Source organism: Liolophura sinensis, chromosome 2 (assembly GCF_032854445.1).
Source record: "Liolophura sinensis isolate JHLJ2023 chromosome 2, CUHK_Ljap_v2, whole genome shotgun sequence".
Taxonomy (NCBI): Eukaryota; Metazoa; Mollusca; class Polyplacophora; order Chitonida; family Chitonidae; genus Liolophura; species Liolophura sinensis.
In genome coordinates, this window is record NC_088296.1 from 23,956,177 (window position 1) to 23,977,676 (window position 21,500).

General features: G+C 40.3%; 4 protein-coding genes across 4 annotated transcripts; all 4 read left to right on the plus strand.

Moving 5' to 3' along the window:
• Window positions 1–2,003: 2,003 nt before the first annotated feature.
• Window positions 2,004–2,414, plus strand: LOC135463101 (histone H3-like). The gene has a single exon (XM_064740420.1). The coding sequence runs from the start codon at window positions 2,004–2,006 to the stop codon at window positions 2,412–2,414; it is 411 nt and encodes a 136-aa protein (XP_064596490.1).
• A 4,690-nt stretch (window positions 2,415–7,104) lies between these two features.
• LOC135463100 (histone H3) lies at window positions 7,105–7,515 on the plus strand. Its single transcript, XM_064740419.1, has one exon. It carries the CDS (start codon window positions 7,105–7,107, stop codon window positions 7,513–7,515), a length of 411 nt encoding a protein of 136 aa, XP_064596489.1.
• A 1,490-nt stretch (window positions 7,516–9,005) lies between these two features.
• On the plus strand, window positions 9,006–9,422 carry LOC135463147 (histone H3). Its single transcript, XM_064740464.1, has one exon. It carries the CDS (start codon window positions 9,012–9,014, stop codon window positions 9,420–9,422), a length of 411 nt encoding a protein of 136 aa, XP_064596534.1. The 5' UTR covers window positions 9,006–9,011.
• A 2,194-nt stretch (window positions 9,423–11,616) lies between these two features.
• On the plus strand, window positions 11,617–12,033 carry LOC135463146 (histone H3). The gene has a single exon (XM_064740463.1). It carries the CDS (start codon window positions 11,623–11,625, stop codon window positions 12,031–12,033), a length of 411 nt encoding a protein of 136 aa, XP_064596533.1. The 5' UTR covers window positions 11,617–11,622.
• The last annotated feature ends 9,467 nt before the right edge of the window (window positions 12,034–21,500 follow it).

Here is a 21,500-nt window from a genome sequence, read left to right on the forward strand (position 1 = left end):
TACATCTGCGTCCCACGTCGGAACGTCTGTCAGTAACTTGACAAAAGTCGGTGGTTTAAGTCGAGCTTAACGGTTTCCTCTCCCATAAAACTGACGATGCTAGAATAAGCAGGAGTGTTTTTAGAATGACGTTAACTGCCAAAAAAGATAATAAATAAAATAAATGAAGCCCTGTTATCTGATATTTTTCTCTCAGTTCGCGTCTACTTAAGCACAAAAATAAAAGTTTTCACATATGTGTAAAGCCGCGGGGGCGTGCAGAGCACGGAGGGTGGGGGTGGGGGGTGTCTGTATGGCCTTGTGGTTAGCATACTGCAGTCTGTTACTGTAGTTAGCATACTTTTAGCCAGTTGTTTATATTCAGCTCTCTAAAACCAGTCATACTCGATATCAAAATTGCCTTTAGCCAGTGACAACCAAAGCTACACACACTGACATGTTGAACTTCCATATTATTACAAAGAAAATGCAGTTAGAATACATTTTACACACCAAGAAGCAGTTAGAGCAAACTACACGCTATAACACAGCTTACATTACTTTCTCTGGAACTTGACTAAATCGCCACATTTCCCAGCATCCACCATTAAATCCATATTGCCGTGAGATAATATACTACAAGGGATAAAATAAAATTCATCTATTAAGGTTATATTATACTAAAACCTGTAAACAATTCGGAATATAACAGTGTCAGTAACAGGGTTTACAATTAAGGCGATAGCAGTTTAGGTAACTGGTGTCGCCCTCCGTCAAAACATGTTGAACTCCGCCCACTACCCAGCACGAAACAGTTGTTTTATATTTATGACGTCGCCCGAGGCAATAAGCTCTTCTTGTCGAAACTAAGCTTATGGAGTTTTACATTGTGAATTAGAAAAAAGTATTCTAACTGCATTTTCTTTATACTAATATGGACGTTCAACATGTCAGTGTGTAGAACTTTGGTTGTCACTGGCTAAAGGCAATTTTGGTATCGAGTATGACTACTTTTAGAGAACTGAATATACGCGAGTGGCTAAAAGAAACAGACTATAATGAGGCACATAACCCAGCAGCCTCTCACCGATGCTTTTGTTGTGAGTTCAAGTCCAGCTGAAGCTCCCTTCCTCTCCCGCCCTACGCCAGTGGGAAGGTCTGCAATTAAGGAATCTGCGGATGGCCGTGAGTCCCGTCAGGGTGAAAAATTCTTGAGTACGGCGCAAAACACCAAATAAATAAATAAATAAATAAAAAAAAAACAATTAACATATGACAGTATGCCAATAATAATAATAATAACAGTATACAAAGAGGATCCTTTGGGGAAAGTGCAGTTGATGTGCTGACAAGTTCTCAGCTTTAGGCGTGTCGCTAAGCTATCACAAATAGTCTCACACGTTCAATTTGAACAGTGCATATACTTATATGGTTTGAAAGTCTAACAGCGCATTTCATAGTGCTAATGAGACTATGAGAAATTTATGTACGATAAACTGACCCGAAATTTTGTTATCGTGGTAAAAGAATTATACAGTATTTTAAAATCCGTTAAAAATGCAACTAAAACAAGTTGAGTAATATTTTGTCTGTATGAAATATGTGCTAGCCATCATGCAAAATATCATGGTGACCTTTTTGTAAGTGAGGTTCAAATAGGACAATTATTCTATAGTTCTATCGTGTAGTCAGACAACAATTATTACACTGTTCTCGCAGACTTGCTGGGTTTAATCATGGGTTTTGCTACACGTTATAGCTGTATCAACATTTTAGGTGTCGAGCTTGGGGGATTGTAGATTTCAGCCGTGCAGCTCGATCGCGCCAAAATCGACCAATCATAACCGTGGGATTTAGCCAATCGCTGTGAAATACCACTAGCCAATCAGAGTGGAGCGCGCTTAAATCTAAGCCAACCGGCAATCTTGTGTTGCACTACGCTGAGAGGATAAGTATCTCAGAAAGCTTGCCAAGTCATTCCACATCTAGGAACGTTCAGAAGCAGACGTCCATATTTCATCGCCATGGCTCGTACAAAGCAGACCGCACGTAAATCTACCGGAGGAAAGGCTCCCCGAAAACAGCTGGCCACCAAGGCCGCCAGAAAGAGCGCCCCAGCCACAGGAGGTGTAAAGAAACCTCACAGATACAGACCCGGAACAGTCGCTCTCCGTGAGATCCGTCGTTACCAGAAATCCACCGAGCTTCTCATCAGGAAGTTGCCCTTCCAGAGGTTAGTCCGTGAAATCGCCCAGGATTTCAAGACCGATCTGCGATTCCAGAGCTCAGCCGTCATGGCTCTTCAGGAGTCCAGCGAATCTTACCTGGTGGGTCTGTTCGAGGACACGAACTTGTGCGCCATCCACGCCAAGAGAGTGACCATCATGCCCAAGGACATCCAGCTGGCCAGACGTATCCGTGGGGAGAGAGCTTAAACAGCTGACCAACACCCCCAACACATCTTCCAACGGTCCTTTTCAGGACCAAACAAATCTTCCCGAAAGAACCTTTCTAAGCTAAGAACACCCAACCACCAGTCTTTTGTCCCTCATAATTGCTTTTACTGTTGCACTATGGAGGCACGTCGGAAAGGTTGTCCCTGAACCACCGGCTTGTTTATGTTTAAATTGTCCTTGTACATTTCATTTCTCAGTAATACCGCACCCTATTTCCACAGTACCATGCAGTATTGTTTGGTGTCGTCTCGTCGACAACGGAAAAGATCTTCAAAATCTTTTCCGACTCTTCACTTCATCCAAATGGTCAGCAGCAATTCAAATGGAATGTTTTTGTTTGATCCACAGTTCTGGAGCATCAAGATCTGAGATCTGTTTCATTCTCCCCAGCTTATTAACAATCTAACCAACCTAATCGCATCAAGAGAGGAATAATATCTACCGTAACAAAACGAGCCATACAGACATCCAGCATCAACCTCCAAGAAGAAATAAATCACCTCAAAACAGCCTTCACCACCCAAAACCGATACCCCCCCCCCCACAATTAGTGGAGAGAACGATCAGTAAAACTCAATCCAGCTAACAGGACCAGAGCAACGAGACCCGACCACCTCAATATATATATATAACCATTCCGTATATAGGCACCCCAAGCTACCAGATAAGACTCCTGCATGACAAACTGAACATACAAACCACGTTTACCTCCGCCTTTAACCTCGAAACCCTACTCAAAAGCCAATGGAAAGAAACAGCCAACCCATAGGGAAGAACCCAAAGAGTCTGTGTACAGCATTAATTGTGACTGTCAACGGCAATACATTGGAGAAACCGGCAGACCACTCAAAATCAGAATTGCAGAGCACAAGGCCTCAGTAGAAAAATTAGATGGAAAATCAGCCCTCAGTGACCATATCAGAGCCCATCCAGAACACCAACTCCAATGGAACACAGTTCATACCCTACAGAACAACCAGTCAGACTACAAAAGAAGGAAACTGCTGGAAGCCATCATAATCCACAGCTCAACCAAGACAGCGGGTACCACCTACCGAGCGCCTATAATGACCTCATCAGATTAGACAGTGACCGCCTTAAACCCTGAAGCCATTATCTATGATACATTGTTGTCTGTTTTGACACCACTCACTCTCTGTTTGTTGTCTTTGTATGTCCATATGGTTTCATAACGATGTAAGAACCTACGTCGAAACGTCACCAACAAAATATATCCAGGAGTTGTTATCCATAAGTAATGCCTATGTCAATCTATTCCCAGCTTAGCATTCAGAAATACTTGTTAATGTGGAAGCTAAACTTGCACCGATCTCAGAGCTATGGATCAACATACATCGTTCAATTCTGTTAGACAGGTCATACGTGTGCTTGACATTTCTCTTTTTCAAATATATTTACGCTATGCTAAGATAATCTTGTAAGACAATGGCATAGACAAGAACGTGCCGAACTTTCTAGATTTTAAAGTTAATGACAGGCAATGACACAAAACAGGCCTTGTTCGTCATTTTAGGGCACCCTGTCCATATTTTTGGAAAACACAGTTTCAAATTAATCATCCAAAGTTTATGGTTTATGCCGGTTACATTTGTTTAGCTGTTTAATGGTACGAAATATGATTTTTTTTAAACGCACAGTTCGGGAGCCCTACATTATCACATGAATGTTGTTTTGTATGATAATTTATGCATGAATATGATAACTGTTAAGAGATATGTATTTTTAGTCCATGCCATTGTCCTTAATTATGTCCTTAACATAATTAGATTAATCGTCATTACTGATGATTTCATATATGTTGTATATATTCACCGTGAAATGTTGTATATATTCACCGTTAAATAACGATTGTTTTGAGCCTTTTATATTTGGGATGTCTTTAGTAAAAAGCAAGAGATGGTCAAATGCAAGGTTGGTGATCATGTGACATCAGGAGACCCTTAACAGCTGAGCTCAGCTGATCAATTCATTCACATATATTTCATAAATGAAAGTCCCCCATGATGTCCTTCAAACAGCTACACAGGTGGTCCAGACGTCCGGCATTGAATCTAAAGCTGACATAGAGACACCTACAGATTATGTCGTCCACGCAGCCTTTGTCTTTACAAGACGATGATGACTGACATCCGCAGCTTATGCTTTGTGAGAGTGGCTTGTCACAACCAGCACCTGACCCTTGTCTGGCCGTGTGTGTCACAAAGAGAATATATAGCTGCAGTGGGTGGAAGGGGAAGGGGAGGGGGGATCATTTCAATCAAAATTCTTCAGTACGCATTAACACATGATTTTTCCGTTCTCCAAACTGCTACAATACCAAATACACTAAACATAATGATATCCGCTGATGTCTGGAGGCTACTGAAGGTATGAACAGCTTAAGGAAGGAATCAATGACCTAAGCATCATTAGAATGACCATGGATTTTGGGGATTGTTTTACAGAGAAAAATGATGATAAATTATCAGACGTTTGCAGTTAACAGTATGGGCCATATTTTGGTACCATGATAAGTTTTCAGACGTTTTCAGGTAACAGTACGGGCTATATTTTGGTACCATGATAAGTTTTCAGACGTTTTCATTTAACAGTATGGGCCATATTTTGGTACCATGATAAGTTTTCAGACGTTTTCAGGTAACAGTACGGGCTATATTTTGGTACCATGATAAGTTTTCAGACGTTTTCATTTAACAGTATGGGCCATATTTTGGTGCCATGATCAATTTTCAATACGCTGTATAATATTAGATACGTTGGAGTATAGGTGTAGTTGTATATAACATTACTTAAATGAATTTACAGTAATGATTAAGTGGTGTGAGATAATCAAAATACATGCATTCACATCATTATACCAACATTATACCCCCATACATTCCACCTTTCAATTTAAATATTTTTACAGAAATAAACGATCAACTCCAACTCGCGTCTCCAGGACATGCATGAAATACCTGCATGTAGCAATTCATTACGTTGAACAAAAACCTTAGGGGAAGCATCCGGTACAGTGTAGCTGCCAGTCGGTGCGCGTAGGCCGGGTGCGACAGTTGCGCTTTCATAATTAATGACTTGACATAATGTGATAACAATATGGCACTGTTGATCTTCGATAATTATGATGATGTGCTTTACCTGATAACAGTACGGCACTATCGATCTTCCATAATTTACAATACGTATCGAATACAAGATGATCGCTTAACTGTTTTTACATAGACGAATTGCCGTTATAATAACAAACGCTGTACTATAACACAAACAGATTTTCCGTGCATTTATGTTACCACTAGTTTTCCGTAGTTACAGACAATGTAATTGCATGAATACACTTATCCTTGACGTGGGCAATTGCCCACATGAACATATTTAAATTCGTGAAAGAGTAATGTAGAACTCCAGACAAATGTTCCAAACGTGCTACCATACATTTAAACTGCACGACTAGGCTTGAATGAAGATTACAAACTCAAACTGCTACACTTCCGCCTGCTAACTGCAGGAAATTATTATATTCAGTACCTAATTAACTTTTATCTGACAAGATTTTTCTGCAAAATGTTAAACACAAACAACAATGAGAAAAGTGCGCTCGATAGCACACGATCACGTGTGACGTGGTTATCGTATGCACAAACGCTAAATTTAATTATGAATCTAATATTTCCATGTATGATAAACACGCAACCCTTGACATACAAAGGTAAACTATGATCTTTGGGATGAGACTACATGAAATTTATATAAGTACATACCTGCAAGTAGGAATTTATTATGTGAAACAAAACCCTTGGTGAAGTATCACGTACAGTATGTAGACCACCTGGTGCAACCAAAATACGGAGTTTCACTAAGCGGTCACGGACTTTCAATTTGCCACAAACGTACATTCATAATACAAGTCTTCACATTTACTTTAGTGCTGTATATTTTTGGAGCTAAATCTGCCAGGCTCTGACATCATTACAAAAAGTATTATATATTTACTTAAGCAAGAATCAAATACATAATTATATAAATCATGATTTATTTCAGTCAAAAAGGAAATAGCCTACGTTATAACCGTAGAAAATGTAGAACAGAACAACTTTTACAGATAATATGAACAAATTAAGCCTAATAGCTTGTTACAGTCACAAACAAACAGTTTAACGATCAATTTACAATCACTTGAAATTTAAAACATCAGAAAATATTGTCTTCAAACTATAAACATTGCAAAATCACATCTATTTTTATTGACACAAAAATATGTTTAAATATGTAAATATGTATTTGACGCCATATGTTTAATGCACTTTTGATGGTAACAGCAATTTTACACAATGACAGTTCTGTCAAATTTGCTACAGGTGTTTGGTCCATTTCACTGTCATGCATGGATTGCTCATGTTTTAGGTGTCGAGCTTGGGGGATTGTAGATTTCAGCCGTGCAGCTCGATCGCGCCAAAATCGACCAATCATAACCGTGGGATTTAGCCAATCGCTGTGAAATACCACTAGCCAATCAGAGTGGAGCGCGCTTAAATCTAAGCCAACCGGCTTTGTGGTGTTGTGTTGCGCTGAGGGGATAAGTATCTCAGAATTCGTGCAAAGTCATTCCACACCTAGGATCGTTCCGCAGCAGACGTACAGTTTCATCGCTATGGCCCGTACAAAGCAGACCGCACGTAAATCTACCGGAGGAAAGGCTCCCCGAAAACAGCTGGCCACCAAGGCCGCCAGAAAGAGCGCCCCAGCCACAGGAGGTGTGAAGAAACCTCACAGATACAGGCCCGGAACAGTCGCTCTCCGTGAGATCCGTCGTTACCAGAAATCCACCGAGCTTCTCATCAGGAAACTGCCATTCCAGAGGTTAGTCCGTGAAATCGCCCAGGATTTCAAGACCGATCTGCGATTCCAGAGCTCAGCCGTCATGGCTCTTCAGGAGGCCAGCGAATCTTACCTGGTGGGTCTGTTCGAGGACACGAACTTGTGCGCCATCCACGCCAAGAGAGTGACCATCATGCCCAAGGACATCCAGCTGGCCAGACGTATCCGCGGAGAGAGAGCTTAAACTGCAGACCAAACGCGTCCACAAATCTTCCAACGGTCCTTTTCAGGGCCAAACAATTCTTTACGAAAGAGGCTTTCTAGGCTAAGCACATCCTACGAACTGTGGCATTCTGTATCCCTCAAAAGGAATTTAACACATCAGTTCAATTAAGACTATGCCATCTGCGTTTGGTCCATATTAATGGGGCCACATACATAATTTGAGTACCTACTTTACTTAAATCAACATAGTACTTGATCACTTACGATAAATTATATAATCTCCACCCCCGCCCCGCCCCACGAACACACATTCCCACTTCCCCGAGACTTCCACCACACCAAGCCCCATCACACACGTACATCCTTACAGAAATCCACCCACACTAAAACTTCTTTACTGTGTTAAGCTCTCTGTTCATAGCTCCATGCTGTACACAATGGTCCATCGGCCCAGCAGGGGATGTACAGCTGACAGCCGAGACACACGTACACTATGTCATCCAAACAGATTTATATACTTTATCTCAAGATTGTGATGTTCTCAACTTCTATTCTCGGAGAGTGATCCGTCACAATCAACACCTGGTCCCCATTAAGTATGTTGTGTCTAACACGAAACAGCTGCAAAGGCCGCTATGGTGATGACAGTCACTTCAATCAAGGTTCTATAGAACATATTTTTTATCTCAAAATTTACACTACACTAATGCTCTTTGCACGCTGCTGAAATTTAAGGGCTTTTACAAGATACTGGCAACCTAAATGAAGAAGGAAATTATAACCATAGGAGAAAATAAATCAAGGATGTACAAAAGGCCCATGAAAAGTTGTGTCTACAAATAAATTTATATACATGATATCTCTTATCGCTTAAAAAAAGGGTTAAATCTTCAGACTTTTTAGCTTGGCAATATGGGTATATTTTGGTGTCATGATTTATTTTCTCGGCACAATGCATTTGTAATATCAAATGTGCCCTTTACAGCTTTAGTTACACATAATATCGGTTGAATAATTTCACAGAAATATATTTTGAAATGAAAAGCAAATACCATGAAAATATACACCATGATAATAAAAAATAACCCTCAAAGCCTAACTTATAAAGTGAATATTGAATCGAGCGGCACTTTCCACACTAATTGAAAAAAGTAGACATATTATTAAATATAGCTTTGCACGGTCCTTCTTTGATAGACACTCTGTTTTACAGAATTTTAGTTCCGTGAAATTTCAGCCCACCTACATACATGATTTGTACATGTTTGAGAGGTCGACCTTGAAGGATTGTAAATTTCAGACGAGCAGCTCCATCGCACCAAATCCAACCAATCAAATCGGTGGATTTTAGCCAATCGCTCAAGCGTATTTCTGGCCAATCAATAGGCAGCGCGCTTAAATCTAAGCCAACCGACTGACACGCCCGCGGTGACAATGGTGGATAAAAGTGTGGTCAAACTTGCTCAGTCATTCCGATTCTAGCATAGCTGGAGAAGACGTACAGTGTTAATCACCATGGCTCGAACAAAGCAGACCGCACGTAAATCTACCGGAGGAAAGGCTCCCCGAAAACAGCTGGCCACAAAGGCCGCCAGAAAGAGCGCCCCAGCCACAGGAGGTGTGAAGAAACCTCACAGGTACAGGCCCGGAACAGTCGCTCTCCGTGAGATCCGTCGTTACCAGAAATCCACCGAGCTTCTCATCAGGAAACTGCCATTCCAGAGGTTAGTCCGTGAAATCGCCCAGGATTTCAAGACCGATCTGCGATTCCAGAGCTCAGCCGTCATGGCTCTTCAGGAGGCCAGCGAATCTTACCTGGTGGGTTTGTTTGAGGACACGAACTTGTGTGCCATCCACGCCAAGAGAGTGACCATCATGCCCAAGGACATCCAGCTGGCCAGACGTATCCGTGGAGAAAGAGCTTAAAGAGCTGACCAACTCTTCCATTAATCTTCCAACGGTCCTTTTCAGGACCAAACATATCTTCCCGAAAGAATCTTTCTAGCATAAGCACATTCTTCTAAATAATTTGTTGGTACGGTACCAGAATATATTGTACAAAACGCTTGTTCAACCATTAGGCTACAGTCGGGGTTGATTGTCGTCCAAAGCAATACCCTAGAGATAGTTACATGTGAAGTATATATCCATAATTTAATCTTTTCATTTCACAGGCTCATTTCTGGATTCCTAAAGTAACGATTAGAACTACATGTAATTTCTCATATTACTGTTCATGATGAATATTAGGTCTACTAGTGTTCCTGAGATTTCTTTACTTATATCAACAGAATATATGATAACTTGCGATGCATTGTAGATTATTTGTGCCTCATATTTAATAAGATAGGAAGACTGAAATGCAGCCCTCCCCTTTTCCCACCTCTCCCCTTTTCCCACCTCTCCCCCTTTTCCCACCTCTCCCCCTACTGCCCATGAGCACGTCCACACTCTACACCAACCGCCTGCCAAATACACAGACGCGCCTCACACAGCCTTGCCAGCACTCACGCACCACACTAAAATTCTCAAGTATTTTAGCCGCACTGTTTTCACCCACCATCTCCTTTCATCCCATAAAGCCCAAGTGGCCTACAGACAAATACTACACAGGTGGTCTAGAAACCCAGCAGGAGATGTACAGCTGACAACTGAGACACCTGCAGATTATGTCCTCCATGCAGATTGATGTTTTCTCATGAATCTGATGTTCTCAGTTTGTATTCTCGGAGAGTGATCTGTCCACATCAACACCTGGTCTTCATTTAGTGCATTCTGTCACAGGGAAAGTAGCCGCAGTGCATGAACACATTTTAACTAGAGGACGACATAATGAATCAGTCATGTGAAATTGTGTCTACAAGTACACATATGTGCGACAATTTTGGGATGTCTTCACTTTAGAAAGTGTAGTTAAATTTTCATGACTTTTTAGCTTGGCAATATGGGCCATATTTTGGTATCATGATCTTTTTTTTTCTCTCGGCATAATGTATGTATAATATCAAATTAGCCTTTTACAGTATTAGTTACATATAATAGCAGTTGAACAATTTCACAAAAATGTATTCTGACATGAAAAGAAAATAAACACCACCATACCTGACATTAAAAAAAAATAAACACCACCATACCAAAGAAATAATCCTCAAAGCCTAACTTATAAACTGAGTATTGAACAACACTTTTCTCACGAACTGAAAAAATATACGTATCAAATACAGCTTTGCAAGGTCCTTTTGTGATAAGTAACATCCTTTTTTAAATAATTGGTCAACAACACCTAAAAGTTACAATCTTTTTAACAAATAGTATACAAATTTTTAAATACAGTTTTGCATGGTTGTGATAACTAATCCTATTTTTTGGAAATATTTATTTACCAACACTTGAGTGCAAATATGCAGTGTGTTGCCTTGTCATATGTTAACAACCGTTATAAATTTCAGCGTTCATTTTTAATAGACACTTTTAGTGAATAGAAAAGAAATACATAAATATATTGTATTGTACTAGTTACAAGCAAGTTACTTGCAACTTTGTGGTCAAAATATTGCAAACAAAATGAACAACAGAAGGTAAAGTTACACACTTAAAAATGATTAGCAAAAAATAATTTTAACTTTTTTAATTATAGATTTATTTAACTTTATTGCATTTACATAACGCAAATAAAAAACTGGACAAAAAGTTTATTTGTAAATACTGCAAATCTTGATTCCTAAAAATATTTTAAATATCTAAAAAATTATTTCTTGTCATTTGTTTAGTGCAATACTAAAGTAACAGTAGTTTTGTCACAATAAGAGCATGTCTGACAAACAATTGTTTGGTGAAATTTCAGTCCACCTATGTACATGAATCGTACTTGTTTCAGTGGTGAAGCTTGAAGGATTGTAAATTTTAGTCGTGCAGCTCGATCGCGCCAAATCCAACCAATCCAATCAGTGGGATTTAGCCAATCGCTCAAGCGTATTTCTGGCCAATCAATGGACAGCGCGCTCAATTCTAAGCCAACCAAATGACAGACGCCGGCGGTAGCAAGGGTTGATAAATGTCTGGTCACACTTACCTAGGCATTCCATACCTAGTATAGTCTCAAAGCAGTCGTACAGTTTTCATCGCCATGGCTCGAACAAAGCAGACCGCACGTAAATCTACCGGAGGAAAGGCTCCCCGAAAACAGCTGGCCACAAAGGCCGCCAGAAAGAGCGCCCCAGCCACAGGAGGTGTGAAGAAACCTCACAGATACAGGCCAGGAACAGTCGCTCTCCGTGAGATCCGTCGTTACCAGAAATCCACCGAGCTCCTCATCAGGAAACTGCCATTCCAGAGGTTAGTCCGTGAAATCGCCCAGGATTTCAAGACCGATCTGCGATTCCAGAGCTCAGCCGTCATGGCTCTTCAGGAGGCCAGCGAATCTTACCTGGTGGGTCTGTTTGAGGACACCAATTTGTGCGCCATCCACGCCAAGAGAGTGACCATCATGCCCAAGGACATCCAGCTGGCCAGACGTATCCGTGGAGAGAGAGCTTAAAGAGCTGACCAACTCTTCCACCAATCTTCCAACGGTCCTTTTCAGGACCAAACAAACCCTCTCGAAAGAGACTTTCTGAGCTAGGCACGTCCCATCCACACTTAGCCCTGGATGGCTAACGCCACTAGAAATATAAAAAGATCTAAGCGTAGTCATCCAGGACTTACTCACGCCCACGTACCGTACAAAGCATGATTTTGTGAGTTTTTATACCCCCTCGAGCATCTGTATCGTTACGCTTAATCTATGCCCTGAATTATTTTTAATTTATTCATTAGATTATGCCACGTCGCGTCAACTGTCCAATGAGAAATAACATTGTGATCAGCAGTCATCCCTGCATGAGTCCAAATGATGCATTCCATACGTGTATTACGTCGTGAACATTATGAAACAAATAGCTCTTGTATAAATATTTGTTACACTAACAACACATCAGTGACATAAACCTGTGTGGAATATGATTATTATTGCAGCGCACATGTAAAAAAACTTACATCTGGCTGTCTAAAACTTACGATTTTACACTTCTATTTAAATACTTTCGTCTTCAGCAATGTGAGAAAAATGCGAAGTGCAGGTTCATTAAACAAACATATTCCTCAACCTTCAAAAGTGTGGAGCGCGTCACAGCATTTAAGATGTTTATACCCGTCCGTATAAGACGTACACGACCCATGCCGTCCCAGGAATTTCAAAGCATCCAAAATGAAAGATACACAAATAAAATGGCCGATAAGGTTCCGCTGTTTTTTCTTGGATATTCTTGATGCAAAATCGAAATTGGTATTCCGAAACAACTAAACAGGTTTAACACAAATTCCATGCCGATGCGTCTCCTCAGTGCTCCCCATTGTAGGTGTGGTGTGCGGATCACACCGGTACAGGAAACTTTATACAGCCCTAACCCTCGGATTATGCTGCAAAGACTGAACCGTCAATTCTAAACTAGTGACATTTAATAATTCGCACCTACCATAACCGCAGGTTTTTTTAAAACCTATTTCTGCTTAAGCTATGGTGCTAAGGGGTGTGTAATTTGCTAGTATTCAAGCATTTGCACGAATAAAACCTTAACTGACAAGAGATAGCATTTCACCGGTTACATGCGAGCGTATGCCAGCTATTGTAATCTTTTCCATGCAATAGTTTTACTCCTATGCATAGGGGTATATATATATATATATATATATATATATATATATATATATATATATATATATATATATATACAGACTGCAGAATTTAAGAGATTCGGAGGCGTGTTGGATCAATAACTTGTGCCGATATGAAAAATACTCGGCCTTGACAATGATGCATGTTGTTTTACTTCAGAGTTGCTAACCCACCCTTCCCCCTCCGATATCCAGGGTATACGGGTCAAACTGACGGTGACATTTTTTTGTCACCCTGACTGGGTGTGTTGCTTGCCTATTTTATTTCACTCACTGTCCCCTAAATAATAAATTACTGGGATCGAAGCATAATTTAGTCGAACATTGTGTAGTTTAAGGTAGATGTCTTTAGTTCGACAAACTAGTTTGACGCTTAACCCAGCTGGTGAAATACGGCCTGTTGTCAATTTACCTCACGTACGGGCTTTGTTCTAACTGTTTGTGTAGATGATCAGCTGGCAGCAAATTACACGCCCATAAACACCATGACTTAAGTAGAATTAGAAACACAGTTGCGTGACGTGATTTTTGAGGGTTGATAGTTTTTATTTGACGAAACGTGACAATCTTTTTAACAGATACCTGACTCTTAATTAGGTTATAGATCTATGCTCAGTTAAATCTTTCAATATCGCCTTTATAAACATTACATTGACAAACTCCGTCATGATAGCTGTTTTACAACAGATGTTAAAATGTGTTCACTTAGATTGCCCTGTGGACAGCTTCAATTAATGGCCTCTTAAATGTATTTTCTGTTGTGAAAGCTTTGGCAGGTTTTTTGCAGATGTGTATCGACTCTTACATCCACGCTGAAACAACACCGTGAACGGAATAGATTTGATGCGCGTCACTTTTTAGGCCTGCACACAACAAATAAGTGATTTAATGATGTAGGTGTGGATTGTATTTGTTTATGCACCTACATGTATATTGTACAGGTGTGAGCAGGTATAATCGTCTGTTGAAGCTATTTATCCAATAAATAAGAGTTATCCAATTAGCAATTTCATTCGACCAATTCGATACATGTATATCATCTTTAACTTTCAGAGGTTTAGTATGCGTCAAATTGCTTCAGAAGTCGATCAAAACTTGTGTAGAAAATCGTGTAAGTCATTATGCAGGTGTTAACTTAATTCAGAGGTACCACAAAAACCGACCCGCAACTCCTTCCTGTACCTCTGTGCATCACAGACTGCTGTCTTGATATATAGTACCATACTGAGTTCGCTGATTTCACCTGATTTCTTTTTTCGTAGGCCCCTAAATGAAATTTTCCGGGTTAGAGTTCTGAACAGTTTGTGGTTTTAAGGGAGATAACTCTGTTTAGCTGAAAGGAAATCTCTCCTGGGTCAAGCTTCACGCTTGGTATTTTTTTTTTTATAATTCACTTGCAAAGGTTAACACCTTAATAACCCATTTGTCTGATCTCTCCTTAGAGGTTTACACAGTGTTTTTCATCTAGTGGGAAGATCCCTTCTACGTCTTACCATGATACCCCCTAAGTAAGTAAGTGACGCTTGTGAAGATTGTGGTTGTATGAGTATCAGGCTCACACAAGCTCTCATGTATTTCTCCTGATGTCAAATATCTGCAAATTTACATGCGATCTTGTCTTGGTTTATAATTAACATAGCCCAATAATAAAAGGCTCAAAACAATTGTTATCAAGCAGTGAATATACATGTATACAACATATATAAAACCATTAAATTGATTCATCTAGATTAATTAAAATTACCATGTATAGCATCACTCATGTGTTAATGTAGGGTACCCCTCCTATGCTTTTTGAAAAAAATCATATTTGATATCAATTAATAGGTAAACCAATATAAACCGTAAACTTTCGATGATAATTTTGAAACAGTTGTCAGAAATGTCCAAAATTGTGGATAGGGTCCCCTAGAAGGATGCACAAGGTTCGTTTTGTGTCATAGTTTACGTCATTAAAGGAGAAGGAAACTTAAAAACATGACACTACAGGCTCAAAAGAGCACATTTTTTCCATCTGGTTTTTTCCTCGCCACACATGTAAAGCCTGAAAACGGTAAAGCTGGCTAAATGGCTGAGTCCATCGCGTCCTCCATCTTTATCACCCTGTAATTTATGCTGGGGGTGTGTTGCCTCTCAGCCAGTGAGAGTCGTTAAAACTGCCGGATTCTTCGTGTAAACTCGGAACCTACATCCAACATTTCGGTTTCCCGATCGTCAAGCGGAAAACGAACAGTATTGTTCGCTACCTTCTCAGAAGAAGAGTTCTACCGGAAATGTACGAACTGCACTTCGGCGGTTTCCGACGGCAATTCTCCTCCTAACACAGACGACTTCAGGACAAGTTCTTAGGCAAAATGGAGTCGCCCACAGCGGATGTTGGCGCGGACTTTATTTATAATTTATCACCTTGAGGTACATAGAATTTTTTATGGCATGCACCTGCGAGGATATGCATTCTCTTTTCAGTGGTATTTGATTGATATTTAAATTTTCTTCTCCTTTAAGTTTAAAATGTAGATAGTTCTGTACGTTCTTGTCCGTGTCATTTTCTTACAGGTTAATGGCATATTAGAAAGGATTTAATTAATGTATCATCTTGATATGGTCGGTATACTCTGTGTGTTCCGAGCAGTAATTCGATGGGTTGGTTGTTGTGCTGTGTAAAATTTATTTATTTATTTATCTGATTGGTATTTTACGCCGTACTAAAGTATATTTCACTTATACGACGGCGGCCAGAATTATGGTAGGTGGAAAACGGGCACAGCCCGTGGGAAAACCACGACCATCCGCAGGTTGCTGGAAGACCTTCCCACGTACGGCCAAAGAGGAAGCCAGCATGAGTTGGACTTGAACTCACAGCGACCTGGGTCATTACGCTGTGCTAGCGCGATAACCAACTGAGCCACGGAGGCGCCCGCGTAAAGTAGGGACAAAGATACAGTCAAATACAAAAAGGCACATTTTCCAACAAATGGCACATCAGGACACTATCAACAGATATATGCATTGATAAAGTGGGACAGAGATTACATCTATTGACCTATGTGTTAAACGCCAGAATTCGCTTATCTTATATGCATGATCTGTTTAAAAGATATGGCCACAGGGTGAAAAAATAAAGCATGAGTAAAACCAGAGCAGTGATCGTCGATTGTGTGATAGCTGTCAAATGGACAGCTCGCCTTAGTAAGAGTTTTATTCTAAATGCTCGGGTAAAGGCTGAAGTAGTAGCATATTTCAGTCATATGATGACGAGGAGTGAAAACTAATACGGTCAAAGTCCCGTTGTCCATCCGGGCTACTTGATTTTCGGCAATCGCCTCGGAACCTGCATAAATCGTTACATCATATATTTTGTATATATGTATTCGTTTATAAGCTGACATATGTAAGGGTTTTATGTCGTACTGAGCAATTTTTCTGTCAGATGACGACGAGGAGCCAGTAGGTGTGTGTATGTCTTTAATGTCTTCTTGTGGCAGTGCGAGTCCATGCTGCTTAAGTGACGCTGTCACTGAAGTATAACGGCTAAGACACCAAACATGACACCCCACTCAGTCACATTATTTCTTTGTTGTAACCTCTCCGTGCTGAGCGCCAAGCGAGGCAGCAACAAGTACCATTTTTAAAGTTATTCGTATGAACCGCCCCGGCTCTCCCGACTTCGAGGCGCACGGTTTAACCATTAGGCCACCGAAGCGGTAGTCGGACATTGAGTTCTTCAAGGTGTGTTCACTGGATGGAACTATTCACTGTTTACACGATGATCATCCTCGTGTCATGACAACACATGACAACACAGTACGGTTTCTTACCTCTTTCAGCACATGTAGGTGACGTTTGTTTGGTGAACGACCCATTGAAGAAAGTGTTAAATTCACGATACAATTAATCGAGATAATCTTGAGCACTCTCATTCACTGTAGTCGTTGTGCAGGTCTTGAATGCAGCGTAGCCATGGAAACCAATTTTGTCTGACGTTACGCTTCGTTAAGCCGCCTGACGTCACCCATGGCTGTTGTATACCCAGGAAAGACGCTGAAGGAAGATATATTCTACATTGTACGCGACGAGAGATTGGCGTGGAAATTTACTATGAGCCTAATAACACTGATCAAAAGACGTACATGCCAACAGTCCAAAGTTAAATCTTAACATCAAATCCGACATTCGTAGACCATGATGAGTCGATGATTGCAAAAATTTATATCAACATAATGCCGTATTAATCAAGTCCGTGATCTACGAAGAATCACACAGACAAAATGGTAGAAGAAAGCATGGAGAGCAAAATCAGAGCAGCAGCGACAGTGCGATATTTGGCAAATGGTTACAATAATTAAAGCATTATCAGGGCGATGAGCTCTTCAGTCTGCACGCACGTAGTCAAAAGCCAGCACACATGGTTCACGAGTTTCATGAGCATCGTGAACGTCCTATTTGGTTGACAGCTGGAATACGGTTGTCTGTTTCGACGCATGAATTCAGGGTTTACACATGATGCTGCATGAGGTAAGCTGCAATAATTACACACCTGGGACATGCATATTCATTTTATAGCATTCAGACAGTAACCAGTGATGACCAGTTGCCAATTTTCGTTTGGATTCTGAGGAGAATTACCTGCAGGAGAATATTGATTGCCTTTTCACCGAAATACTGAGTCCTGTTGTCCTCTTTATTAGCAGTTTGATTTGTTTCATGCATCACATAGTTATTTTGATTACTTTATGTCAGTCTTTTGGGAAGTGGAGCTCATTTTTGTACTGAATAACCGATTATTGACGAGTTTATGCTGAGACATTGTAATTAACTTAAATTAACATCATGCATTGGCCTTATTCTGATTAATATAAAAGATTGCAGCACAGAGAGCAAAACCAGAGCAACAACAACAGAGTGACAGTTGGTACATGATTACACGAAACACGGCAGGGATGTTGACTGCACTTTGTTTAGGTTGCGACCATTCATTCACGTACATGGACAGACATAATAAAACCAGGACTGAGGTAAATTGACAAGAGTTTGGGTTTCAGTAGTTACGTGACCACTATCACATTTGCGTTGCTGCGCTAGGTTTACACTTACTGCTGTTTTGTAAAAAAAAACATTAAACATTATTGCATGAGATTGTCATATTTGGTCACTGTTTATGCAGTAATAATGTCAGTGTTATTTAATATCGTCTCCTCTCTGTTTATTTGGTCGGTAAGGAGGATATCACGTGATTTATACAGCAACAACTGTAGTGTACTTAGATGACCTAGCTGCCCTTACCCTGTGTTCCATGGATCAACGTGTTGACCAGCCAGATACTCGACATACGCCGTGACCTTTGTGCACCAACACATTTCACGCTTGTTACAAAGTGTGCTGCCCAATTCCAGCCTAACACATCAAGACAAACACTTTGTGAACTGTCAAATTCACAAAGTCCATTTAACTGTCAAATTCACAAAGTCCAGTTGACTGTCGAATTCACCAAGTCCAGTTAACTGTCAAATTCACAAAGTCCAGTTGACTGTTAAATTCACAAAGTCCTGTTAACTGTCAAATTCATAAAGTCTACTTAAGTGACAAATTCACAAAGTCCAGTTAACTGACAAATTCACAAAAGTTCACTTAACTGTCAAATTAACAAAGTCCAGTTGACTGTCAAATTCACAAAGTCCACTTAACTGTCAAATTCACAGAAGTCCACTTAACTGTCAAATTAACAAAGTATACTTAAGTGACAAATTCACCAAGTCCAGTTAACTGTCAAATTCACAAAGTCCATTTAACTGTCAACTTCACCAAGTCCAGTTGACAGTCAACTTCACATATGTCCACTTAACTGTCAAATTCACAAAAGTCCTGTTAACTGTCAAATTCATAAAGTCTACTTGAGCGACAAATTCACAAAGTCCAGTTAACTGTCAAACTCACAAAGTCCATTAAACTGTCAAATTCACAAAAGTTCACTTAACTGTCAAATTAACAAAGTCCAGTTGACTGTCAAATTCACAAAGTCCACTTAACTGTCAAATTCACAGAAGTCCACTTAACTGTCAAATTCACAAAAGTCCACTTAACTGTCAAATTAACAAAGTATACTTAAGTGACAAATTCACCAAGTCCAGTTAACTGTCAAATTCACAAAGTCCACTTAACTGTCAACTTCACCAAGTCCAGTTGACAGTCAACTTCACATATGTCCACTTAACTGTCAAATTCACAAAAGTCCTGTTAACTGTCAAATTCATAAAGTCTACTTGAGTGACAAATTCACAAAGTCCAGTTAACTGTCAAACTCACAAAGTCCATTAAACTGTCAAATTCACAAAAGTTCACTTAACTCTCAAATTCCCCAAGTCCACTTAACTGTCAAATTCACAAAAGTCCACTTAACTCTCAACTTCACCAAGTCCACTTAACTGTCAAATTCACAAAGTCTACTTAACTGTCAAATTCACAAAAGTCCAATTAACTGTCAAATTCACAAAAGTCCACTTAACTCTCAACTTCACCAAGTCCAGTTGTCTGTCAACTTCACAAAGACCACTTAACTGTCAAATTCACAAAGTCCATTTGTCAGTTCCTCAAACTGACAAAGGACCGTTGGTTTTCTCCGTAGTCGTCCGGTTAACTCCATCTGATAAAGGGCTGTATGTTTTTACCGTGGTGCGCCTCGTTTCCTTTACCTGACAAAGGACCGTGGGTTTTCACCGTGGTCTGCTTAATTTCCCCGACCTGACAAAGGGCCGTGGGTTTTCACCGTGCTCAATCCAGTTTCCTCCACCTGACAAAGGACCGTTGGTTTTCTCCGTAGTAGTCCAGTTAACTCCATCTGACCAAGCGCCGTGTGTTTTCACCGTGGTCAACCTAATTTCCTCCACCTGACAAAGGGCCGTTGGTTCTCACCGTGGTCTGTCCAGTTTCCTCCACCTGACAAAGGACCGTGGGTTTTCGCCCCGGTCTGTGCAGTTTCCTCCACCCAACAAAGGACCGTTGGTTTTCGCCCTGATCTGTCCAGTTTCCTCCACCCGACAAAGGGCCGTTGATTTTCGCCGTGGTCTGTCTAATTAACTAAACCTGACAAACGACCGTGGGTTTTCGCCCTGGTCTGTCCAGTTTTCACCACCTGACAAAGGACCGTTGGTTTTCGCCCTGGTCTGTCCAGTTTCCTCCACCTGACAAAAAAGGACCGTGGGTTTTTACCGTGGTATGTTTCGTCTCCTCCACCCGACAAAGAGCAATGGGTTTCCTCTGTGGTCTGTCCACTTCCCTCCACCTGACAAGGAACCGTGGGCTTTCGCTGTGGTCTGTCTAATTTCCTCCACCTGTTAAAGGGTCGTGTTTTCCAGCGCGGCTCTTAATTTGAATGCATTTAACTGTTATAATAAAACTTTCAATAAAAAAAGGTATTTCTACGCGTTATTATCATTGTCCGCCTGATGAACCTTACTTCACTTTTCATCTTTTTTTCACTTTAAAGGAATATATACAGGGTAGTCGATGATTGGATGAGTCCAGACTAAACTAATTTTCAAGTTTTGTTCATAAACCTGAATTAAACATTTTCTTTATTTCTACCATATTCATATTTATTTGACAACAGATTATTTTTTTTGATCACGTGAATACAATTATCAAAATTTATTTACATGCACACGTGGCCTAAAGAGACAGAATAACCTAGTCAAGAAGCGAATGTTCATCCAAGAAACAACCGAAAAAATGAAATAACAACTGAAGAATGAAACAATGGTTATGGCCTAAAACCACTTCGTCAATGCATGTGGAGAACGACCGAGGCTATACCAAACAACAGTTAACGGAAGAATGATTATGGCGTAGCGTCACGTTAACAGTACAACTGAAGACCAACCGAAGATCGACGAAATGATTATGGATTAACACACTCTCTGGCCATTCTATGATGAACAACATGCACCCGAGGACGAAATAACAACAAAATGATTGTGTTTAAGGTCATGGTAACAATACAAGGAATGTTTAAGACTTAACTCCCAGGTCCATCATACCACTGGAAAACGACCGCAGCTATTCCAAATACCAATTAACGGAAGAATGATTATGCTTAGCGTCGCGTCGGCAACACAACAGAATAACAGGGAAATACGTACTAATAGCCGATAAAATGGACACATGATAATGACTTAAAGACAGGTTAACAATTACATCAGAAGAACAACCGAAGAAATACCGAATAACAAGTGGGTGAATGTTTATGGCGTAAAGCAAAGGCCATTGCACAACTGGAAGAACGATCAAAGCAGTACA

Coding starts and splice junctions, on each gene's coding strand:
- LOC135463101 (XM_064740420.1), top strand. CDS start 2,004: ATGGCTCGTACAAAGCAGACCGCACGTAAATCTACCGGAGGAAAGGCT.
- LOC135463100 (XM_064740419.1), top strand. CDS start 7,105: ATGGCCCGTACAAAGCAGACCGCACGTAAATCTACCGGAGGAAAGGCT.
- LOC135463147 (XM_064740464.1), top strand. CDS start 9,012: ATGGCTCGAACAAAGCAGACCGCACGTAAATCTACCGGAGGAAAGGCT.
- LOC135463146 (XM_064740463.1), top strand. CDS start 11,623: ATGGCTCGAACAAAGCAGACCGCACGTAAATCTACCGGAGGAAAGGCT.